The following is a 27,726-nucleotide window of genomic DNA, read 5'->3' on the forward strand; positions in this document are numbered from 1 at the left end:
TGGCTTAGTTTGAAAAAATTGATTATCAATGGTTAGTAGCTTAACGTGATATTAGTTACTCCCCACTGTTAAACCAATCTTATAATTCACACTGTTAGTCGAAATTAGAGCACCGAGTAGCCGCTGTGATACTTGCCTTACTTAAAATTTATCATCAAGTGTACCATCAAAACGAATTTTTTAGCTGAACAGACAACATTTGTTCTGTTTTGTCTCGGAAGTTACCGTTAAGTCGGGTAACGGATTATTTTATATATTAAAGATAATATGTACAAAACGTTTATTGTTAGTTTTATGCTAAATCGAATTATAATGTCTTCAATAAAAATATAAATAGCATTACATATTTGTAAGTAATTGCAATGATGTAAAATTTTGAATCTATTCCAAGTTTTAACTTATAATTATGATGGTTTAGTATTTATAAACTAGACCAACATTCATGCAACAATTATACAATATAGTATGTTATATGAAATAAATTTTATATTTAAGTTTTATAAAAATAAGAAAACAACGTTAAATTGTTACCCTTTTATTGATCAAAATATTGTCATATATGTATGTATAGACACTAATATGAATATACATCCAATCAAACAAAGAAATATAATACATACAAGCATATATTGTAAAGAAATAAACAAATACCTCCAACTGGACTATGAAATCACAAATATTGTTTCATTTTAACTGATTCATAGTTATCTTACATTGAGTGGTATATATTTTGAAAAAACAAATCTAGTTTCTATGAAATATGCACATTCATTTTATACATATTTGACAAGATTAAATATAGAAATGGTAAATATTTGATTTTCTGTTCAATGACTATTTCATATAGTTTTATCGGTAAGAATTATTTCTCGCTTATTTCCTAAACTATCCAATCTCAGTTTTTATTTCCATTATATAATTTTTGAGATATACAAACTAATACGTTTGTGAGAACAATACCGATTTTAGGCTGATAATTTAAAACAGATGAATTAAAGCTTTATAGAGATTGTTTAAAAGAAAGTTAGTTGACAGTATAAACTTACCTCAAGTGAAGTAAAATCTTTGAGGAAATCGTGGATTTTGACTGTTGAAAAGTTTTATAGTATCATGAAACACATGTCATGTACTTTGTTTTTTCACTGTTTGACTAGTATAAGTCAGTTTATGATATAATCTTCCAATATGATATAGTATATTTTAAGTAATGAGTGAATATCTTTAAAGCAGTTAACACAGTGTAATGGGAAATATATATCTGAACTTATCACATAGTGAAACTCGTATTCGTGAATAAAACGTGTATAGGATATGTTCATGGTTTTGGTTACATTTGAACTGTTTTATAGGTGACTATTTGTAACACAAGCTAGATTTATCTAGATATGCCTTGAGATTTTCTGATATTATGAGCCAGTATTTTTAACATTGAAGTGTTTCACGTTTGTGTTTGAGGCAACTAAATTCCTATAGGACAAAAATGTACATGTCATGTATATAGTTCCCTTTATTATCTTAAAGAGAGCAAGAGCGAAGATTGGTGCTCTCTTTAAAATGAATGCACTTTTTGATTATCGAAAAGCGTTTAACCATATGTTTTGTCTACTTCTTGGTGCTGACAAATAAGCCTGTTTAATTGCTTATTAGAGTTTGATTAGCTCTAACAGTTCAAAAGAATTTAACACTGAGTACAATTCAGTTATCCCTTGCTGTAAGTAAAAGAAATACAGGTCATTTTTGGCTTATTGAAAAAAAAGTTTCCTCATGGTAGAGTTCGTTACCTTTGGTTTATTCCATTTCAGATTTAATGGTGCAATCTGTCCAATAAAATACAGACAATCATATATATATACATCTATCATATGTATTAAATAACATGCATATAACAATGGATGAATCTAATAAGGAATTAATTAATAATGTACCACATTCACGGGCAAAAACGCGACCATCTGGAAAATGTACATTAGCTAGGAAACGTTTAAAACAAGTGTTTAATATGAGAAAATATTATTTATCAGTTATCGGATTGACAGGTTTTGAAGCATTATTAGTATTATGTCGAGTGATATTGGAAACAGAATCATTACGTTTACCTGTAAGTATGTAATATTTGTAGAATAGATAACATTATACAGTTTTTGCAACGATTGTAATCTCTTATAGTACTGTTTAGAATAATGTTTTTACCATATAATGAAGACATAAATCCAAGCGATACTGATTCATACATATTTAGAAGTTGTTTACCAACATAGGTCTGGTCACATCCATTTATAAATATCAACATGCAGAAGATTTAAACCCTCAAAGATAACGACGAGACCACATTGAAGAAAGAATGCATTAATTCATGGATGTCGTATTGAAATTATCCAATGATATTCATTAATAAGATGATTCATCGACAGTAAATCCTAGCACCCCTGATTAATTCTACAACTAATCAGCTATTTAATTACTCACTGCACTTTTTCCTAATTTCTCAATGATTATTCAGTTTTAATGGTATTTTCATATGTTCCGTGCCTAAATTACTAACGAAAATAGGTTAATACTATATCTTGGTTATCTGAGAGGTTTCTGATTGGAAATCTATAAGTTTATAAAGTTTTAATACTAAACCGATTCTACCTGAGGAACCATTGGAAATCAGAGATTACTTGTATACCTGGAAGCACTGGACAGCCGTTTCGTTCTATAGTGGGACTCCTCAACAATGTACATTCACGATCCCGCCTCGCAAGATTCGAGCCTAGAATCTATTGGTTTCGCGCACGAACGATTAACCTTTAGATCACTGAGTCATCACCCAATGGTGTTAACTAAGCTGGTTAATATATGTCAATGATTTGCTAATACTATAAAGAAACAAACTCTTTTAATAAAATTAATATAGTCGTGAACGAGAACACAAGTGGTGACAGTCAAATATATTTGAATACAAAATTACAGAACATCCTAGTAAAAACTGAGAACCGTACAGTAAAACCTTTATTTACAAAACGTCAATCAATTGTCTCAGACTTCATTGGTCTTTCGATTTCACACTATTCATTCTTTGTCCTCGTTCTCTTTTTGTTTTTTGGTCTTCTTAATCTTCTGCCTCCAGGCATTTCACTTTCGATTGATGATACATACTACTTATATCTATCGACATCAGTAGCACACACACACAACAATATTACAGATTAGTATAGTTGTGATATGTAACTCTTTATCAATTACATATTAACTATGGGATAATTCGATAGTTATTTGAGTTAACTTTTAACTCTATATACATAGTATAAAAGGTTATAAGAATGTAGAGTACTAGCGATAAGGCGTGCTAGACATGAGTAATTCTTTGTTCTTATAAAATTTATAGTAAATTCGACACTACATAGATTAATGTATGATTTAGTTTGTGAGTAATTGTTTATGTTGTTTACTCACTACTTAATGATCATTGTCTTACTTTATGTGTATTTCTTTTCTTCAGCCCGGAAATACTCAACGATTAATTTTAGAAGGTCAATTAGCTTTAGAATGTTTAAGTTTATTTACATTGACATTATTTGTTGTGGAAGTTCCATTTAAAATATGGGCTATGGGAATTCGTCAATGGGGTCGTCAATTATTATTTATTATAGATGGTCTTGTATGTGCAGTTTGTTTCTCATTAGATATCTATAATATTTATCGACATTCTAGTCGACCATCAAGAGGGATTACATCATCAAAAGTTTTAGAATTATGTAATTATTTACATATTACTTCACAAGCAGATACAGCTTCAACATTTGCTGAAATCTTTGGTCTTGTGATTGTTTATAGATTATGGTATATTAAAAGATTTATAAAAAGTAAGTATTCAGTCTGTATTTGTTTTCATTATATTTATTGTGAATTATTAGTATTCTTCTGATTTATCTACATTATGACCGCTATCAATAAGATGTGCTAAGATAGAACTGCGTATTGTTTTTATCTATCCCTTCATAAACCAGGCTAGTAGATGTTCACTCATTCGTTGGTTAAGTTGCCTGATAGTATGCCCGATATAGCTATCTCCACAGGAGCAGCTGAGTTTGTAAATGCACATTGAGGAGGCCAACTCAGGTAACTTATCCTTCGTTTGAGTAGACATCACTGGTCGACTCAAGAAGGTGAACGCAAGATTGACTGTGTAGAATGTCCTGCTAATTACTTTCGTTAACCTATCATTCAGAGTATCACTAGCCATATCCCCCGTTGAATTGTACTTGTTTTTTTTTGTACTTTTTGAAATGTATAAGTGTTTTCCCAATCAAACTGTTTTAATTCATTATGTAACTTAACTCCCCAGAAATTGGTGTAATCCTTTATCAATCTTTCATTCTATATAATGATTAGAATAGTAATAACGTGAGTTATAAAGATGACTTTAGAAGAACAATGAATTTAGTCTATATTAACTTTTAGGTTACTTGAATTCTAGCTGATATTAGTATCAAAGATGCTTGTTTTGTGTAATTTGGGACTAACTAGCTAGATGTGCTTTCATTCAAATATTGTTATTTATACGGAAAAACGAATCCAATACTTATCGTTTAGGTTTTCAGCAGCAAAACAACACGTTGATGTTTGGAGCAATAAGTAATATATAGGTAAAGACACTGTCACCAGATATCAGGTATATCCAGATGATAAGTCTAGTATGAATCGAATTGCCTGCTCTCCTGAGTGTTTCATATTTTTCATTGTCTGTCATTTTTTGGAAAATTTACTATTTAAATAATAAACATGTTTTATTATACAACAAATACTACTTATATGTGATCGTTAATTTGATCAGTTCAAACAAACAAACAAACAAGAGAAAGAAACATAATATTCCATAAGAATATAATTTTCTATATACGACCAGTTACCCAATAGGCATCATTGAAAATACTTTATAATTTTACATATCAGAAGGAGATTTGTGGAGATTTTAGTAATTTTAGTAGTTGAGATCATGAGTCAATTGAAGCTCGACCACCATGGAAAACTTGGAAGTACTGGCTGGCAGTTTCGTCCCATTGTGTGGCTCATCAACAATGCACATCCACGATCCCGCCTTGCGAGATTCGAACCCAGGACTTGTCAGTCTCGCGTGTGAGAGCTTAAACACTAGACCACTGAGCTGGCATTCAACAGTGTTAATGTCTAAGTTCAATTAATTCACGAAATTGAGCGGAACATCCATTATTGTCTTCAGTGAGTTACTATTTCACGACAGATCCGGTTGAACTCCCTTGGTCACTGCTTCTCACTAGAACTCCAGGAAATACCTCTTGAACTTAATTCTTATAATATTTTTGTCTAGAATTATTGAAAATAATTTACAGAATATTAGTAAGTTTCATTTTAGATCTTGTTTAGAAATTAAGATTAAAGTCAATGTTGAATCGAAATAATGATTAAGATTTCGTAACTTTACTTAAATAAAAAGACTACACTTACTTACTTACTTATGCTTGTTAACCCTCATGGAGGAGCATAGGCCTATCACCAGCACTCGCCATTCAACTCTGTCCTGGAAAATCCTTTCCAGTTGTTTCCAGTTGCTATTCATCCTTTCCATGTCTGTTTCCAATTCCCGACTCAGTGTGTTCTTTGGCCTTCCTCTTTTTCGTTCCCCTTCAGGATTCCAAGCTAGCGCTTGCCTTGTAATACAGTTTAATGATTTCCGTAATGTGTGTCCTATCCACTTCAAACATCTTAATCATAATCAAAGTCATTATTTGAAAATCAAGCAGTTGCTACGTTGCATAGTATATAAAAGTGAGAGGAGACAGAAAACCTTTTTATTTTGAGATCATGAACCGAATGATGTTAGACCATCATTGAAAACCTGGAAGCACTGGACGGCCGTCTCGTCCTATTGTGGGACTTCTCAACAGTGCGCATCCACAATCCCGCTCGCGGAATTCGAACCTAGGGCCTTCAGTCTCGCGCGCGAACGCTTAACTTCTAAACCACTGAGTCGGCATCCAACAGTGTCAATGCCTAACCTCAACCAATCCATGAAGTTGCGCGACGATCTTCCATTGTACTGAGGTAGACACATGTTTCTACCCGACACAGAATATTTTGATGAATCGTCAGTAATATAGTAGTTATGTAGGAATCAAGAAATGAATGTTGAGAATAAGTAAAATACAAAAAATACAAGAAAAACATGGAAGAAGTACGAGAATAGTTTTGCTACAAACTTCCCTATTATATTGATAGCCAAAGTAGCGAGATTGATTGTAAAAACCTCGTTTAAATGCAAAGGTTAGATTTGTGAACATGGATTGTAATAGCTTCAGCAATGTGCAAAAGACTCATTTGTTTACTGTTTGTTTGTTTGTTTTCTATGACAATCAACATTTTGACATAGATGATACAATAAACATCAAATTTCTATTATGTCATAATATTGTTCTATTCTACTATTTATAAATTGATAATTAGTAGTAGTGAATGAAAAATTCTTAATAAAATGAGGGTAGTAAGAAAAAACAAATAAACAAAATATGTAGTAGAAGAATATGTAATAGAATGAATAATATACAGTTTGTAATTGATTGAATCATTGTCAACATTTAAGAATTGATGATCTAGACCTTAGTTGAACTTGAATTGATTGATTCATCATAAAAGAATCATATAGATAGATAGATAGATAGTTGACAAAATTCAGTTTTTATAAGTATAGGGTTATAGAGATTATTAGGTTTGTGATTGAGATCATGAACTGATTAATGTTAGATCATCAATGAAAACCTGAAAGCACTGGACGACCGTTTTGTCCTATTGTTGTGAGACTCCTTAGAAGTGTGCATTTACAATCTTGCTCGCGGTATTCGAATCCAGGGCCTTCAGTCTCGCGCGCAAACGTTTAACCTCTAGACCACTTAAAATATTGAAATACATTTCTGTTTAGTTCAGCTTTAATGGTTGATGAATGTAAGTCAGAGAAGATTACACAGTAAAATAAATTGTGACTACTATACAAATGTTGTGAACTGATGCTAGTCAGATATATCTATGTATTTATAGTAACTGTCGATTCGCATCAAGTTTAACCATTGTATAAATAATAAGCATGAATATATATATATATATGTATATATATATATATATATATATATATATATAGCGATCTGTTCAATTGATTGATCACTGCGTTGTAACCAATGCCACATTTGTCTAGTCTTTTGATACTAACTCACTTCTATTTATGAACTTGCTAGTTGACAATGGTTTGAGAGAGCAGCAGTGTTTTTAGGTTCGTAAATATGTCTTTCTGATAAGTACTGGCAAACACTGAATCTACGTCAAACATTGTGACCAGTGGAGTCCAACCAGGTCTGTTGTAAGATAGTAACTAATTGAAGATAATAGTGGACGGTGGCTCGATTTCGTGGACTGGTTGAAGTTAGACATTAAGACTATCGAATGCCGACTCAGTGGTTTAGAGGTTAAGCGTTCGCGTGCAAGACTGAAGGCCCTGGGTTCGAATCTCGCGACCGGGATTGTGGATGCGCACTGTTGAGAAGTCCCACAATAGAACGAAACGGCCGTCCAGTGCTTCCAGGTCTTCAGTGGTGGTCTAACATCAAGGTGAAACTATAATTGATGGACGACCTTCGAGTGACGCTAGACTGACCTTGAGAGTATCCACCTGATAACCGGGACTAAATGATGGTTACAACCCTGCGTGAAGAATTAGAATTATAATTTACAGTTGATGATTAAGGTTAGAAATTATATTTACGGTGTTCATCACAAACTGACATCAGTTATAATGCCAAAACTTTATTTAGCCAAATGGATGAGTGAATTTCGCGCCAAACTCCGAGACCTGTTATCTTGTACGTGATTGGTTCGTCCAAAAATTTTTAGTTTCGCCTATTTCAAATTAAGTCGCCTTTTTATTATAAACGTACTAATTCATTGAATATTTAATTCAACAGAAGAATTTTCTCAAAGAATATATAAAAGTCTATAATTAATTTTGAATCTCAATCATCGACTACTGACTAGTTGAACAGTACTGTGTATGATATTTTGCTTCCAGTAGTGAAAGCAATTCATAAGTTAGAGTTACGGAAATAGAATGATTAAATGGACAGAACTTGTTGTTTAAACAAACTATTAAATAGGGTATATTGAACTATTGGGTCACAAACTTTTTACCGATTTCTAGACTCGCCATGTCTAATGCATTGGTTAGTTTAGTCACAAACAGAGTTAACTTAAAAATCGGTGTGCTCTTCTAAAGAAATCACGTATTTTACCGACGAAATGATGTAAGAGTGTAAATTTATGGGCTTATTGACCTTACTCAAAATCTTGAAGTAATTTGAAGCTTTGCTTGGCTTATAATTATCTTCTGTGTAATAAACCATGTGGTGCTTGTGGAATTATATATTTTCTTGGCTGAATTTTGTCTTCTTCCTCTAGCTGATAGGTTTGGAGCGCAGAGGAATAGTTTAGTTTGTCCTTTTATTTCATTGCTGGTTTTCGTTTCGTTAGTTAGTCCAAGGTGATATCATTATAATCTCTTAGACATAGGATCCATATACAAAATGTTTTAGCTCATATTTAGTTTAGGATGAATGTTAATCTAAAACTATTCATTTTTCTATACAAAGATCAAAATAAACTGTCAATATATTAAACTAGTTGATTGTAACACTGATGTACAATAAGGATATATGTCTGAATAAATGCATATTTGCAGATACATATCATGGTTTAATTGAATGGATCAGATGAAAAGGGAAGGAGATTAATCCAACACATATCTATTTCATTCTAAAACTGTATTGGGACAATCTACTTTGCTATCATTTCATCATGAAATTCCATGAAGCTATGACGTAGATAGGCTTTTACATTATGTTGTGTTGACTTAATAGTCATAGAAAGAAAATATCACGTTTGTATTCACTTGTAAAATATGTCAGTTAATATAAATGAGATGATTCAAGTTCACTGTCCAACAACACCATAAACTTTATAACTAGATTTCCTGCCGGGGCAACAACATCCTACATCCACCCGGCACCTGAGATGCTTATCACCCGTGCTCCACCGGTCTGCTGAGACATCTACATCCGATGTCCTCCCAGCAGCCGCACGTCCCACCGGTTCTCTCCATCGACAGCACCCGTTACAGCCAACGCCGCCCCTCCAGAACACTCCATTCGACGCCATCTCTCAGCACCAGACTGCCCCAAATAGCACCTCAGCTCCAGGCCCGCAACGGCATTCGCAGAACAACACCCCTCACCTCCTGGTTGGCAGCGACACCAAATGTAGGGAACAGAACACGGGTGGGGACAATCGAATGTATTTAACACAAAATTACACGACTTGTTAATAAAATCTAACAATCATAAAGTAAATGCTTAATTTGCAAAATGTCTATCGATTGTCCCAAAATAACTCAGACTTCATTGTTCTTGCGTTTTCATACAAATTGCATCCTGTTTCCATTCTTCACTGTTCGATCCTCTTGTCTCTCTGCTGCTAGACCTTCTGTTCACGACTAACATCATATACTATTTATGCCAATATAAGTAGCACACGCCACACAAGTACTAGATAGTTACTTCTTTCCATTTCTGAACTTCTCAACTGTACAAACCAAGCCACATCAGTTTCAACACAACAATCTCAATTTTCATAATGAGTGCAATTTCATTCAGTAAATAGGTCAAAAATCAGTTAATCATCATTCTTGAATTCATTCATTCTTGTTCATTACTGAAATATTTGTCGTTTATTCATAAATAACAGATTTATTGCATAGTTAACAATTATCATGAGTATATACATTACTATCGGTAGGGAGTTGTGAAAATTATTAAGTTTTTTATTGAGATCATGAATCGATCGATGTTAGATCACTTGACAGTCATTTCAGCCTAGTATAAGACTGTTTACCAGTGCTCATCCACTATCTCGCATACAGGATTCAAACCCAAAACCTTCGATTTCACGTGTGAACGTTTAACCTCTAAACCATTTAGCCAGCATTCAACAAATTTGTGTGACCATCTTCCATGATCTAAATTAGGTACCTATCTTTATCTGACATCGATTAACTCCACTGGTTATCATTATTATATATTGAAATACTTTGATATACATTGTTTAGTTACAGCATTCTCACTCTAGTTTTGTAGTGAAAGAGAAGACAGGTGAAAACAATCGGAGTTACTTGATAAAATAGAAAAACCATACTATAATACTTAATTTGCAAAATGTTCAATAATTATCTCGGACTTCATTGTTCTTGCATTTTCATACTAACTGCTTTCTATTCCCGCTCTTCCTTTTTTGATCTTCTCCCATCTTCTGCCGCCAGACATAACATTCTTGACTCGCGTCATATACTACTTATATTAATATAAGTAGCACGCACCACAGTTTTATCAATACATACAATTAAGAATATAAGTTTTTATTCTGCTGAAAATCACTTTACACTTTTTCATATATTTCTTATCATTTAAGTAATTTATTCAATGTTTATAGATTTTGTTTAACAAGTCACTTACTTTCTAATGTAAACTATGGTTAATCTGTGCATTTTGATATACTTTCATATGAATGTATAAGTACACACATATATATCTATCTATCTAGTGTTTATGCAATAGAATGAATTTGTCAAAGAGAATTATAAATCGTGTTTTAACAGGTCAACCAGAAACACAAAGAATGTTAGAATACACCTAGAGTTAAACATGAAATGAATATAGGTGTATATTATTATTATTTGTGTGAAATTTCTCTATATAGTTACATATTTAAATGATGATGATGATGATGAATGAATCTGTTAAGATAATGAAGAAGATTTATAGCTCAGGTGGATGATGTAGATGAAGTTTTATTCTCGAATCTACATGGTTTGGTTGTGAAGATTTTTAATCGTCAGCGCAAAACTTCAGATAGAAGTGAAGTGGAGGAGACTCTAATTTATGGAGAGATTTCAAGGCTACGGCGCCAACTTCAGTGCTTAATGCTAACGTACGATCGGTCTACAGGGAATTTGGTAGAAAACGTGATAATTGAGTGGCTATAACAAATAAAGCGGTGAGACTATAATTTGTGGACGAATCAATCAGGTATAAGATAATAGATCTCTGATTCTAACGCGAAAGCCTTTCATCTATTTGACTAAATAGATTTCTGGCATTATAGCTGATGTCAGTTCATGATGAAAACCCTACATATAATTCCTAACTAAGGCAAATCATGACAATTATTGCGAACTGGATACTAAAAGCACCAGTAACACTGGCTGCAACCAGTCACTACAATATATACGGATGTTTGCAAAGCGTACAGACTCCTACATAGGCTTGGTTATGTGCATCGAGTTGTTATCCACAAGTGGCATTTTGTGCACTCAACAACCGGAGTGCACATAAACAATATTGAAGCTATGTGTTCGAAGCTGAAAGAGTTTTTGAGACTTTGTCATGGCTCCAGAGGCCGACTATTCCGTAGCCATATGAATGGTTTCCTCTACTGCATGCATTACGATTTTAGAACCTCTGAACCTCTTTTTAACCTTGACAAGTTTTTGAACCACGTGTAAGAAGTGTATCCAATTTATTTCTTTGAATTTGTATAATTTATTTTTATTCTATACTTGCTGTTTGCTGATTGGCTAACAGTTCCCAAAGTCACTTGAGATTTGTTCGAAGGTCGTCCATAAATTAGAGCCTAGCCGTGAAGTGTTCAAATTTTAGATGATGGTTGGAGGTAATCAATAGGAAACTCTAGACCCAGGTTTCCTACTACTTGGCACTGATCAACAAGGTGTACCTGTAATCTTAAGGGAACTGGTGCTCCCTGAAAGATTTGATCCCGTGTCAGTAATAAAGAGTTGACACATATGACATTGATCACCATTCAGTGATTAATCAACTGTGAATGTTTGAATTTCTCTATATGTGATTCACAGCTTGTCCTGTAGACCTTGATGTTGATTGGTTGTTGTTGACCTAAAACCTATTATTGTTTACTTCTTCGTTTTGGTTATATCTCTAATTCGAACAATTCACTTCTATCTGAAGTTTGTACTGATGAAAACTCTACGACCAAACCATTCAGCTCATCGAAAATATTCATTTTAAGGAAATTAGATATAATAATAACATGTGATAAGAGTAGTACTAGTATTGTATTAAACTTGATATCATTTCAGTGAATGGAAAACAGCCACTTAAATTGACGGACTAGGCATAATCATTAATATGTTGGTGTATTTCTTTTTCTTTTTTGAACAATTAGTCATTTATTGTACAAACATCAATGTGTTATTTTAGTTTTTAATGAAGATAAATAGCTATCATTTACATTTGTAATGAGTTTGTTAAATGGACCAATCTTTCAACTTGATTCCTTCATAGAAAAAGAAAACTGCTCGGGTGCCAAGACCAAAGCAAGTGCTTTTTTAGAGGGCCATACCTGAAGCCTTTGACCTAAAGGTCTAATCCACAAGGCTGTGGAGCAAAGTCAAGAGATACAGTCCCATGATAACCAGTGACCAAAAATAGGTTCATACGCCATTTTTTTCTTCAGGATACTGGAGCCCATATGCACCAGTGGTTTTGAAATCAGGGTTTTTTAACTGTACTAGATAAACTCTCCATATCTACTAACCTGGTTAAAGCATCGAATATTCGCTTTTCTTCCTCGCAATTTCGTAAACAACACCACTGGTGCGAGAAAGCAGTGATCAGGACTTCCCTGGCAGAGACTATATACGCGTGGCCATGTGAGAGCGTTTCGAGAGGAAGATTTAACTCTCCCCACCGTCGGCCGTACCAGGGCATGTTCATACTGTCCTGTCAATAAAGATTCCAATCAATATAACCCAATGCTAAAAATGAAGATCTATTAAGTATTCTCATCAAGACATTAGAAATACAATTTTGTTTCCAATTAATTCGTCATTTAATCAATCTTATCCTGTAATTTCAAAATCCAGGCATTACATCTAGCAGAATACTTAGTAATACATATAAATTAACATTGAATTATTGAAGTTATGCTCATTGAAGTTAAGGTTCTTTGATAATGCAATTTCTACAAATAATGCTTACACCACTGAAAGTATATCAAATCAAAGATAGTTTAAAGAGTATTACTACTAGCTATTTAATATTATAGAATTGAAATGAACATTCTCGTACAATTCATACACTATAGTACCTTATTATAGTACTGATAAGGTTCATCTTATCGTATTGTCTAAATCCTTTAACTCAGTCTGAAAATTGTCATGACAACCTAATCAATCAACAAACATAAAAGATACAATGTTTTTCTACTTCAGAAATGTTTCTATCACTTATCAAAGGATACAAAATCTCTTACTATGAAATAATATATCTCATCAGTATGGGGTTATGGATATTATTAAGTTATCGATTGACATCATGAACCGATCGATTTTAGACCATCATTAAAAACCTATAAGTACTGGATGGACGTTTCATCCAATTGTGAGATTCCTTAGCAGTGCGCATCCATGCTCCTGCCCACGGGATTCGAACCCAGCGCCCTCAGTCTTACGCGTGAACGCTTAACATCTAGACTACTAAGCTGGCATTCAACAGTTTTAATGTCTAACTTCAAACAATCCACGAAATTGCGCAACCATCTTCCATTGAACTGTGGCAAATATCTGTCTCAACCCTATACGGATTAGCTCCACTGTTGAATAACTTTCAAACGCACTTTATCGCTTACAGACTTGTCACATCAAACTATGGATTTATTCAATAACACTATACTTTAAACTTATTCGGTATTTTATCAAAGATTTATTGGTTTATTCAATCGTAAAGTTGAAACGATTCTCTTCGGCTGTGAATCTATTCCAAAAATAGAAAGCACAAGAAAACTTTTTCGTTGTATTACAAGTCTCTAAATCAGTGAACCAACACGACTTTGGCAAAGATCGAAATCAGGCCTTTTGTATCCAACATTGAGTGTGTTACTTCAAAACCATAATTTTATCTTCGATTAATTTGTAGCACAGCATAATAATCATACAATGTGACTAGGTGATTGAATTCAATTAGTCACCATTTCACAGTATAATTCTAAGATAAGTAGGTGTGTGATTGATTTTTAATTGGTTAATCTTAGAGATTTGTTCGATTGTATGCTGATTTTTGACTTGGATTGATCTAATCTGAGAAACGATTCTTTAAAGACAGATTCATCCGAATGTTTTAACTGTCAGCAGTTCATTTCAATGAAGCATCTAATGACTTATTCATTACAGTGATCTACAAATATGGAACTTATCACATAACTCTAAAAAGGATGGGTTAGACCAATGGTTAATTCATGAATATGAAGTCTAGCATTAAGATGAAACAAATGTCATATGCTTTTTATTTTCAAAAATCTCCAGGTTGAAATTGATGGGTGACAAAAAAATGATCTCAGGCTCAAATCAATATTTTTGATAAAGCAAATGAGATTTTCGTAGTGGCCCGTTATTTTTGTTGTCGTTTAGGTCGGACGATGTTGTCGAAAGGGCTCTCCACTTTAGTGGCCCGTGGATCTGACTCCAATTAGATCGTATGAATGTTTGTTATCACCCATCCTAGTATATAATCACCGACTTTAATCGTGTTAGTCAATAAAGAAATTAAATAAGTCAAATAACGAGAATGGACTTGTGAATACACGTATTTTGTATATAAAGCGAATGGAGTAGAAAGAAGAGAAACGATGCAGAGTGAAGATGGCTGGTAAGCCAATTCCCATTTAACCAAGAGTTAATCACTATTTATAGTTACACAAAAGTAAGTTACAGACATGTGATGAGTAATGGGATAAGAAATGTACATACAACTACGCGCTCATACAAAAACAGCCAAGGTTGATAAGCGAATAAATAACAAGGTCAGAATGTGACTCAAGTAGAATGAATAGAATGGGCTGTCCGACAGTTAGAATGTGGTATATGGGCTTAATAACACAATAACCGACACTACAAAATCTTACCATAATAACATTACCCATATTCAATATCACTTCAATACTTATGATATCATTTTCTTTTAAACATTTTTATTTTTTCTGGTTAGCATTGTTTTAGCGAGTTAGTTTTATACGGGATAAGGTTGCTAATCCCATGCCCAACCCTCCTCCTTTTATCCGGGCTTCGGACCGACAGTAACCCCAAAAGGGGCTCCAGGCAGAATGAATTTGTTTTGAAGTGAACTATTATTTTCTTTTTAAAATTCCAGAAACAGTATTCATTAAAAGTAAACAATCAATTAAAAGAATTCAAGAACTTCAACAAGTTTATGGAGAAGCTGATCAACGTATTAATCAATTAGAAAATATATTACAAGAACAAATAGATCGTAAAGATAATCACCGGTCAATATCGAATGTAATTTTGGATAATAAACAAGGACAACAACAAACAACAAGACCAATGTCAAAAGTGAATTATTCCAATCGTCCTGCACCACGTCAGTTTTCTAATATAGAACGTTAATCAATATTTACATATCTATATCTACATATGTTTTAACCTATCACTGTATTCTTACCATATAATAAGCCTTTTGCATACTTTTTTTGGTGTAACATTTATACTACTGCTTCATTTTGTTAGTAGTATAAATGAGCTTCAAAAAATAAATTATGTAGAGAGATTAAATTTTTCATTTAGAAAATTTATAAAAGACTATAATGATACTGGTTCTAATCTATGATTTATGATCAATTGTATAATATGTCTATATAAAATAATAATTTAATATTCTTCTATAAAAAGAGGGATTTTATATTCTTATGTAATAAGTTGCTAGTGTTTGCATTTAGATGGATATAATTTGCTTACTTACTTACTTACACCTGTTAATCCCAATGGAGAATAGGCCAACGACCAGCATTCTACAATTCGCTCTGTCCTGAGCCATCCTTTCTAGTTCTATCCAATTTTTAATCATTCTTCTCATGTCTGTCTAAATTTCTCGCCGTAATATGTTCTTTGATCTTCCTCCTCAACCCCTTTGGCCTTGAGGATTCCATGTGAGGGCTTGCCTTGTGATACTGTTGGGTGCTTTCCTCAATTTGTGTCTTATCCACTTGCAGTGGTTCTTTCTGATTTCTTCCATTCCTGGGGTCTGGTTTGTTTTCTCCCACAGTAGATTGTTACTGATAGTGTCTGGCCAACTGATCTCAACACTCCGCCTGGACCCCTATCTTGGGCTGCTGCCGGTCCCAAGCCCGGATAAAGGAGAAGGGTTGGGCATGAGGTTAGCGAACCCAACTAACTAACTAAAACAACGCTAACCATAAAAAATAATTCAAGCTTATTTGATATATATAAATAACTTAAATAGTGAAATAGGTTTATACTGTAAAAGATTGTATATGAAGTGTTGAATGATAATAGTGTGGTCTTAGTATAGAAATTTCATCTCAATTCAGACTTGTTAATCAGGTATATAGACAGTTAAAATAAAGTAATGAGTTTTTCTGGGAATCAAACTGACCAGTTTAATCTTAAATACGAACAACTATAAGTACATATTCTTAATACTATTATTGAATTTTTGTGCTTATTGTGTAAGTTGTCAACGTTGAAAGTAATGAATTTGTTTCTAAGTAATACCATTGACATCTTAGTTATATTGTATCATTAGTTTCATTAACACTCAAGTGCAATCATATAAGGACCACATATGCTAATTGTTATATCTAGAGTTCACATTCTTAATATACTACGTATAACTTGAGCAGTCGAATGCTAGAACCCTCCTAAGTTGCGAATGAGAACACAGAAGACAAGTGGAACGAACGTTATTCCTAACAATGTCATTTATGGTACAGAACCGTTAGGTATTTATAGTTTTTAATAAAAACGAAATCATCATTATAGTTATCCAATCCACATACAGGGGTTTATTAGCATTAATTGAATAGAAAAGCTACACGTAGGGATTTCGGAATATTCTTCCAAATGATGATTGGATGAAATATCTTCGACTCTTTCTGAGTTTGTTAGGGCTTCCTCGAGTTCACCCGTGGACCATTTTTTAGCGAGTTATTTTTCTACGGGTTGGCATCACTAACCCATGCTTAACCCTCCTCCTTTCTCCGGGCTTGGGATCGAAAGTAGCCCCAGAGGAGCTCCTGGACAAATTACGTACATGTGCACTATATTAACTAATCAATGGAGCATTACGGTAACTTAAACATGAAAGACAAGCAAAAACTAGTTCTCGAAATGTTTTACAATGTAAAAATGATTTACAAAAAGGAAGTTCGTGGGAAATTGTGTACAGAGTTTAAATTTATGTATCATTTTGCTTAATGTTAGAAATAGATTACTATAACATAGCATGAAGTCATATTCTTATTATGAATGAATGCATCTTCTGTTTAGATTTCATTCAATAATCCAAACATTACTGTATATTATATCATTGACACTGATAATAAGTATAGTCGAGGAGGTCAGCACAACTAACAATTCATATCTTCTATCCAGCCGACGTTTTGTTTAACCAGCTAATATGTTAAAGAAACTCTCCTATAATCAATTTCAATTATGATTAAATTCTGGTTAATCCCTCTTTGTTAACTAACCTTAACAGACAACGTTGTTCGAGCAGTAACAATTCGTCTATTTCTTTGTATTTGTCCGTATAAATGTATACACTTGATCCACATATGACAACCTATGCATATATAGCTCTATGTAACTAAAATGTTAATCGCTTAAATATCACTCGATGAATCATTCTCTTTCCTATGTATATATGTACTTGAATCCTATGATTAGCCTTTACCTTGATTAGTTGCATCTTATTCAATTTGACTATAAATTCACCTCTGTATTTACTCGCATACACATAAATTCACCTCTCTGCTTCCAATTCGTTTGATACGCTTATAACTTTGTTGTCTATGCTATCTGCTAATAAATTGTAGTTGTCACTTATTACTGCCGTCTGGTTTCACACAGAACTGAGATGTATATAACGATGGTTATCAAGGTGATTGATTAACGAAGCTAAGCCAGTACAATGTCGTTTTAATAAGGTTAAGTATTTTGTGAGCATCTAAACAAATATATGTTCTTAGGATTACCATTGGAGACCTATTGCAGTTATTTTCATGAAAGTGAGCATGTAGTACTTCGAATGTACCCGTTGTTGAGGTGTATGTGTTCTTGTATGGTATACATTATTATTTGACTATAAATGTTGAGTCATTTGTTATTCAGAGACCTTACCCAAAGGTCAAGTTCCATATACATGTACTATACTCTTCATGTTTTCTGCTAATATATGAATGCTGAAAATCTGTATGATCTTCAAACATGTTGTATTTTAGTGTTTTCGAATTTGCATTATAAGAAATGATATAATGTTAATGAATGTTGATGAAATGAAATGTGGGGGGGGGTATGTATTTTAAGTGAAATCAATTAAGGGTCAAACACTAATAAAGAAAAAGCTTCGCTGTATACCATCAGTACTACTGTTGTGGTGAGTGAACACTCATGCATTAAATACATCATTTGCGTATATTCCATCAGTTGTCCTTTTACATACTTCATGATTCTTTCAATGTTGTTTTTATTTCAATTCCTCTTTGTTTCTCTTTCTGTTCTGTTCAGTTCGATCTTTTAATCATCTACTGTTAGGCATTTCACATGTGCCTAGTGTTACATACTACTTATGACAGTCGATATAAGTAATATTCACCACAGTGTTACATTAAGCACCATATTTCTATTAATTTGTGAAATTAATAACTAATGATCGTATTCAGGTTGTGTTATAACCCAGTGAAGATTAAATTACAGGTAACTCACGAGGACTATTAATGGACTAATATTCTATAAATATTCTTATTGTATAACTACTCAACAATTACATTATGTATATTTATATTCCTCTTATGATAAACTTTATTTTGACCTATATTTTATTATTGTACGATTTACGATTCTTGAGCTATGCTCAGTCTATTAATTACTGTCCCCCTCATTCACAGCCACTTTTTGGCTTATTTGTGTACACATGTTATTTTCTATTTTATGGTACATTGTGGTCTGTCTGATTGATATATAAACCGGGTATGTCTGAAGTAAACGATCTGCTCTGATTCGATTCATATTGCAGAAGCTGGTATTGTGTTCTGGACTCAAGTGGAGGGCTAAAGGACATAGAACCAATAAGGACGCTAAACTGCTCATACCGGTTGAACGTCATTGGTTTGGCATAGTGCGAAGATTGTGTAAGCCGGATCCTAATTGGTTGATAAGTCGCGTGATAGAAAAGTCAGACATCCAAGGTTATAACAGGTTGTAACTAAAACTATTTCACAATCAGTCTGAAAATGAAATAAACTTGGTAGTACACTTGGTAAAATATGCAGAACACATACTAGAATAATAATTCAAAATGTCGTGTGAATATATTCCTACCTCATTAGCTGTCAAATACCCTCTTATACTGTGTTACTCAAGGGTATAGGTTGTTAATCTTGAAAAGTTGAACTACTAACACAATAAAACTCTTGTTCAAGATTCCTTGATTAAGAAATAATCCATCGATTTTATTTTCGTTTCATGGAATAGATTTTAATCTATTACACACGGCGAGATTCTAATTTATGGACGACCTTTGAACGAATCTTAAGTGACTTCCGGAAATATTAGTCACTCAGCAAACAGTAAGTATAGAAAAAAAGGTGTTATACAAAACCAAAGAAATAAAGTGGATACACTTCTTATACATGGTTCAAAAACTTATCAGGGTTAGAAGGAGGTTCAGAGGTTCTAAAATCGTAATGCATGCAGTAGAGGAAATTATCCATACGGCTACATAATAGTCGGTCTCCAGAGTCATGATAAAGTCTCAAATACTCTTTCAGCCTCGACCACATAGCTTCAACATTGTTTAGGTGCACTCCGATTGTTGAGTACACAAAATGCCACTTGTGGATAACGACATGATATACATAACTAAGCCTATGTAGGAGTCTGTACGCTTTGCAAACATCCGTATATATTGTAGTGACTGGTTGCAGCCAGTGTTAGTGGTGCTTTTAGTATCCAGTTCTCAATAATTGTCATGATTTGCCTTAGTTAGGAATTATATGTAGGGTTTTCATCATGAACTGACATCAGCTATAATGCCAGAAATCTATTTAGTCAAATAGATGAAAGGCTTTCGCGTTAGAATCAGAGATCTATTATCTTATACCTGATTGATTCGTCTACAAATTATAGTCTCACCGCTTTATTTGTTATAGCCACTCAATTATCACGTTTTCTACCAAATTCCCTGTAGACCGATCGTACGTTAGCATTAAGCACTGAAGTTGGCGCCGTAACCTTGACATCTCTAACACGGTTCTGATTTGCTCGTCCATAAATTAGTCTTGCCATTATACGCTACTTAATACCTATAGGTAGTAGTCTATATCATTTGTTGAAGATGTTATCGTTCCTATTGTTGTTTATCAATCACACTACTATTTGTACTTACATTACAAAGTCACTTTATTAGGAGGTCCGGTTAACTTAACTCCAGATGCCTTAAAACTACTAAAAATACTTTGACTAATCGGTGTTCTTAAGAAAATCACAAGAGAATTTGAAAAAAAATAAACGAACTATTCAACATTCTTGAGTAGATAACTGCAAGAATTTACTGCAAATTTTGACATACATTTTGGCAAACATTTAAAATCTCAAGGTTATACATGGTCTTACATGTCCACTTGCTTCCTGCCTAGTTAAGTCCAGAACTCCAATCTCAGCCTCTGCAATATGAATCATTACCAATCAAACAGACCACAACGTACCAATAAAATATGAAACAACATTTGTTCAGGACGTAGCCAAATGTGGCTGTGAATGTGGGAGGTAGTATTTGATAAACTGGGCATAACTCAAGAATGGTAAATTGTTTAGTAATAGTTCATAGATCAAAATGAAACTCATAATAAGAGGAACACGAATATGAATGGTTTAGTTATTTACCAATTATACAATAAAAATATACGCATAGTATTGGTCCATAAATGGATCCCAAAAGTTACCAATCATTATCCTTGTCGAGACATAACAGTAGTACTACGCTCTATGTATTGTTTATACTTCAATATCCTGTGGTGGTCGGTATTCGATATAATCATTAAACTTCGTATACAGTTCGTCTTGATAACCGTTCTATATAACGTCCCAACGGTTTATTAACCAGAAGGCAAATACGAAGTGTTGATTACGTTTATTACGAGACCACACACATATATCCAAATGTACAGATGCGTTAAACAAGCATAGAAGAGTTGTGCCAAAAGGCAAGCAAGCAAGCGAGCGAGAGCCAGAGCAAGAGCGAGACGAGAGTGTGTGAGTGAGTGCGTGTGTTGAATATGAATAACATGGACATATATATAACATGTGAAATGAATGGGTAATCGAATCAAATAATCAGTTAGTAGTAAGATTAGCAGAGTGAATAAATGCGTAGGCCATAAGCAATATTCAAGCATACGTATTTCATACAAGCACAAAATAATAAGGGTACAATAAATTGATATAGTGCGTATGACTTTGTCCGCTAAATGAGTTAGCAAAAGGGCTTAACTGCGTTAGATGAGACTAAACTCATTTGCATGTGAGTCGCTGTAATCCTTACAAGGAAGAATGTTTCATCTTGTTATATTTGGTCGTCGCTGATTTCTGTGCTGGAAAAACGCTGATCACTTATACTCGGAACGAGGAACCTCTGCAATTCCCACGATGTGAAAGTAAGAACACAAATACTGGTATAAGTGAAGATTTATTAGCCCCAAAACACGATGACGACGACAACTAGTAGAAAATACACTCATTTATATATTGATTGTACACCCATTTTGATTAATAATTAGGATTAAATCACATACTGAGCATAGTTCATGTCAATGGAATACAAAATATCTCGCATATCATACAGAATACAATATCATACAAGAAAAGAAAACAAGAAGACTACATTGAGTAATCATTCCATTAAATCAAAATGGAAGTAATCTTGAACCAAAACTCATAATGAGTAAAATCAATCTAACTTAGACTTTTCTTTCCATCATATCATATCTGAAATGATAGAAAACATTTGGGTTCCCCAATAATTATATGAAAACAGCCTAGGGATGTGGTCAGCTGAAAGTTCATTAGATTTCTAGACGTACAGTGTTATTCTGGTTGAAATTTATCGTTAGTCTTATATTCTAATCCTTAAAATTAGTTAAAGTGAAGAAAAGAAAAGTAACATACGATATCCGAACTCATCGCAGTATTAGATACTTAGAAAAACTGATATGAAATGATACAAATATTCTGGTGCTGAAACTGTTTAAGGTAGTTTTCTAAAAGGAAGACGTCCCATATACCACACCTAAATGCATTTGATAAGGCATTGATGATATTTTAAGTTCCATGAAATAACGTACTCAGTTGACTGAGATTACGCTAATCCATCATTCTGTCGTAAATTGTGGATTATAAAAAACCTTGTTAGATAATGCAAAAATACTGTGGGTGTTTAAATTCTATGCTGACTCGATAATAATGCCTACTGTGTTTATGACTCTGTGTATACTATGCAGTGGATAAGCTTTGAACTTGAGCATTTGATATATGTATGTAACATATACTTGATAAGTGTTTATGATTGAACTCTACTTTTCAAGGTCTACACACTCTCTGAATCCGATGCTTATTTCTTTAAGGGTCTTAAGTGAACTATTCATTCGGTTAAGTCATTTATATATGACATTACATCAGGACAGTGACAATAGACCATACTTCAAATATTGGGAAACAGAGGTCAGCACGAATTCTCTTTGTGGTTTGAACGTGAGAATACTTAAAGGTCAATAGACGAATACTCGTCACATTAGCAAGATATGAGTGTTCGAGTGGAATATCAAACTGAAAAACACTGAATACTACTACTAGCCAGCGCAATGATTTTTAACTTGATTCTCATTCATTTTCTGTATTCTGATATGCTATGATGTGACACTAATCCTCTATTACTTTTACACTTTCAACAAAGACTTCTTGTCCTAATGCGCCAGTTGTTTTCCTAAGGTATTTGGCAGTGGTTTCTTCTTGTTATTATGAACCTAGATTTTTTAATGAATGATAACTACATGTAGTATTGTGTATATTCTGTGAATCATATTGAGCTGAAAAATGATTTCACCTCCGCTTATGCCATTTATGTTTACCATTATCAATAAATTTGTCTTAAATGCTCAATTCAAAGTAATCCAGAGATAATGTCAGTTAGTAAAGTGTCATTACCACAAAGAATATCTGGGCTACCTGTTCTTCCCATCTAGATATTTCAACAAATTAATTGTTTTTGTTTACTGTAATACATAATGACATCCATTATTCGCATAAATTATTCAGGCGTGTTTATGAAAAGTTTACGACCTTTCGTTGTACAATTTACAAAAAGTACAATCCCAGTCATCGCAGTGGCTGATAATTTGTTGTGAAGAGAATGACCAATATTCAAATGTCAATTCCTGAACTGCTAACATCTAACTGGCGGTCAATCAATACTTATCGTCAGGATCGATCAAGAAATAAGAAAGGTATGCTTGTTGAAACTCTTTGTGCTGAGAATTCTATATTGTACCAAAAATCTGATACGGAATAAAGTTATTAATAATAGTAACTAGGAAGTACTGTCACATCTTATTATGTTTTGTTCCTAACTTCAAAAACAGTATATCCATGGTACTATTATCTTCATTACCTTTTGTGGCTCTGATTTGACTCTGGTTTGATGATACGAATATGTTATGAACATAAATCTTCTATATAACTCCATATTTTCTTTGAGCTAAGCCCGTTTGCATGACGGTAGTAATAAGAAGTCAAATATTGGTTGCATTCAATGTAGTTATTTCAAGCATTCGTTGAAGTGAAGAATACGAAAAGGAGATAGAAGGCGAGAAAGCCAACTTGATTTGATCAAGCGTGACCCGATAATTGTATTCAGACGAAAAATAAGTTACAGACATGTAATGGATAGGGTGAACAATGAACACATTACTTACTTACTTACGCCTGTTAATCCCAATGGAGAATAGGCCAACGACCAGCATTCTACAACCCATTCTGTTCTGGGGCTTCCTTTCTAGTTTTATCCAATTGTTGTTCATTCTTCTCATGTTTGTCTACATTTCTCGCCGTAATATGTTCTTTGATCTTCCTCTTCACCCCCTTTGGCCTTGAGGATTCCATGTGAGGGCTTGCCTTGTCATGTATTTCGGTCCCAACCACTTGCAGTGGTTCCTTCTGGTTTCTTCCTCCGCTGGGATTTAGTTTGTTCTCTCTCACAGTAGGTTGTTACTTATAGTGTCTGGCCAACAGACCGGAAGTATTTTCCTTAGACAGATCCAAATGGCTTGAATAATTTTTTTCTAATCAGATTATTTTTAGCGAGTTAGTTTTCTACGGAATGGGGTCGCTAATCCCATACCCAACCGTCCTGCTTTATCCGGGCTTACAATCGGCAGTGGTTCCAGAGGGGCTACAGGCGGATTTTCATATAAGCAATCAAGTTTAATAATTGAATGATTAACAAGGTCAAAATGTGACATAGAACAGAATAAGTAAATCAGTCTATCTGGAAGGTAGACTAAACCATATGAACTTGATATCATACTAGACACGACAACCTATCAATTATGTATCAGCCAATTCATTTATTTAATTTACACTTCATTCTGTAATCATTATCAGAAAACAATTTACTTATACGTTTAAAATAATACAACATAAGGAAACTGTCATTAGTAGTAAACTCCAGTTAAATATCGTCAAATAGAAGACATGAGTCAACTCGAAGAAATTCTTAAAAGAAGACTAACTGAACAACACATTGTAAAGTTTTTGGTTGAGATCATGAATTCATTGATGTTAGACCACCGTTGGAAACCTGGAAGCACTGGACGGCCGTTTCGTCCTAGTATGGGACTCCTCGGCAGTGCGCATCCACGATCCCGCACCCCACGGGATTCGAACCCAAGACCTACTGGCTTCGCGCCTGAACACTTGACCATTAGACCACTGAGCCGGCATCCAATGGTGTTAGTGTCTAACATCAACCAATCCACGAAATTGCGCGACCACCTTCCATTGTACTGAGGTAGATACCTGTCTCTACCCGACACGGACTAGCTCCACTGGTCACGACTGCTCACTAGAACTCCGAGAATTCCCTCACGAAGCTAGTCACTAGTGAGCACATGTTAATTATCAGTATGGGGGTTGTGGAGATTGTTAAGTTTTTGTTGAGATCATGAAGTATATGATTAAGTGATCTTAAATTGTTAATTTAAAGTGGAACAGACTATTTTTATTTTTAATGGAGTTTTGTTCTTTGGGCTGAATGGTATGGTCGTTCAGCTTTCATCGTTCTTCTGAAAGACATCATCAGCACATAAACTACACGACTAAACCATCAAGCTCAAAGAACAAAACTCCATTAAAATCGTTCACCTGAGCTACAAATCTTCTCCACCATCTCAAGACTATTTATATATCAGTTTCTTTCAAACTTGTTTCATACATCTATTTTTTATGCAGTCTCATTTCCATAAACAATAAGCCAATTGTTTTGAGACAAGGTTCAGAAAACAAAAGGAAGTGTATATTGTTAAACATAGAAATATGTATATCATTCACAATCACTATTCCATTTACCTATACGTTTCTTGTTCGAATCTCGCGAGGCGAGATCATGGATGCGCACTGATGTGGAGTTCTACAACAGGACGAAACGGCCGTCCAGTGCTTTCAGGTTTTCCGTGGTGGTTTAGCTTTGATTGACTCGTGATTTCAACTATTGAAATTACTATTTATTTATTTAAACACATAAGTATTGGTACAAAGGGGCACCGAATACATAAGCACCATGGAACTCATTTACTTTGTGTATGAGCTGTGATACTGCCCGGGTTCCCAAACCGAAGGAGGTGGTTTACTTGAGGGGCCACACCCGTAGCCTTTGACCCAAAGGCCTGGTCCATAAGGCAGTGGAGCAGCGTCAGGAGATGCAGTTCCATGCTACCCGTTGACCACTGTATGGGCACGATTCAATCATAGGTGTTGCTGGTTAAACTGTTGTCAAACTACAAATACCTATGACACATTCAATAGACTCACACACCATTTGTTCTTTTAGGATCTTGGAGCCCATGTATACCATTGATTTGGAATCACGGTTTTACAACTCCCCAAGATGGATCCTCCATATCCACCGACCTGGTTAAAGCACCGGATATTCTTTTTCATCCTCTCAATTTTGCAAAACAAACACCCCTACCACGATAAGGCAGTAAGTAGGTGTTCCCTACCAGTGGCTGTATACGCGTGACCACATGAGAGTATTTCGAGAAGAAGAACTAACTCTCAACACCTTCGGCCGTACTAAGGCATTTGGTGGCCTCTATACATTAAACAAGATTAAAAAAGAAACGCTTCAATAGGCAAGCACATTTGAAATAATTCAACCCTGACATTACATTAATCCTTTTTGATATCTTTCTTCATCAATTAACATTTGTTTTATTCACAATAGAAGAACGCTTCTAATTCAAATAAAAAAGATCTATAGATAGATATGTATTCATCATGTTTGATTTTAGCGTATAAATTAAATCCATCGTAGCATTAATTAAAACAACCATTTGAGAAAAAGAAGGTAACTCGATTACAATCATCATAGACATAGAAAAGTATAAAATTATTATCCTGTCATGGTGTATTTCATTATGATTTCTCTGATTCATGTCTAGTGAGAATTGAAAGATGGAATCAATCATTTTTTTGGGGGGTTTGGTACATAATGATGATTGAATGAGATAAAGAAGAGAAACAGATCAATTTAACAAAGTATCAGAAGTGTTTTTTATAAAAAAAAAAGTATAATAGCAGTATAGGTTACTGATATAAGCAGTATATATCATAAAGTGAAAGTAAAGAGTTTGGAGGTAGAAGGTTATGAAGATCTTAGAAAAATATGAGAACAAAGAATGATTTGTGTTGAAATGAAAAAACAATGAAATCCTCACTAGTGAATGGCTTCAAGATGTATATTCTGGAGTTCTAGTGAGAAGTCGTAATCAGTGGAGTTCAACCAGGTCTGTTGTGAGATAGTAACTCACTGATAACAGTGGTGGATGTGTCGCTCAATTTCGTGGATTAGTTGAAGTTATACATTAACACCGTTGGATGCCGGCCAGCTCGGTGGTTTGGTGGTTAAGCGCTCGCGCATGAGCCTGATATGTCCTGGGTTAGAATCCCGCGAGGCGGGTCGTTATGCGCACTGCTGAGGAGTCCCATACTAGTACGAAACGGCCGTCCAGTTGTTCCAGGTTTTCCATGGTGGTCTAGATTAAACTCACTCATGATCTCAACTACTGAAGTGTGGAACATTTTTTCGATGGATTTTTGTTCTCTGAGCTAGATGGTTTGATTACGGATTTTCATCGTTCGTCTGAACGACATCATCAGCGCAAAGATAAAAACTTGAAAATCTTGACAACAGTCATCGAGATATCATGCAAACGGCATAGAGAACAAAGAAGAAGCACTCTAAAGAACAAATTGATCAAGATCTCAAAATCATC

The 27,726-nt window shown here is 34.1% G+C and overlaps 1 protein-coding gene across 2 annotated transcripts; it reads left to right on the forward strand.

Moving 5' to 3' along the window:
• Window positions 1–768: 768 nt before the first annotated feature.
• On the forward strand, window positions 769–19,162 carry MS3_00005877 (uncharacterized protein; the record flags this gene model as incomplete). Of its 2 annotated transcripts, XM_051213961.1 has the most annotated exons (5): window positions 769–855; window positions 1,803–2,098; window positions 3,485–3,848; window positions 15,294–15,524; window positions 17,450–19,162. In XM_051213961.1, 4 exons carry the CDS (start codon window positions 1,877–1,879, stop codon window positions 17,461–17,463), a joined length of 831 nt encoding a protein of 276 aa, XP_051069983.1. In that variant the 3' UTR covers window positions 17,464–19,162. The 2 variants fall into 2 exon arrangements, with proteins under 2 accessions (XP_051069983.1, XP_012792683.2); XM_012937229.3 differs by lacking the exons at window positions 769–855; window positions 17,450–19,162 and having other exon boundaries at window positions 1,877–2,098; window positions 15,294–16,372.
• Window positions 19,163–27,726: the final 8,564 nt, after the last annotated feature.

The sequence above is a fragment of the Schistosoma haematobium genome, chromosome 3 (genome assembly GCF_000699445.3).
Source record: "Schistosoma haematobium chromosome 3, whole genome shotgun sequence".
NCBI classification, from domain to species: Eukaryota; Metazoa; Platyhelminthes; class Trematoda; order Strigeidida; family Schistosomatidae; genus Schistosoma; species Schistosoma haematobium.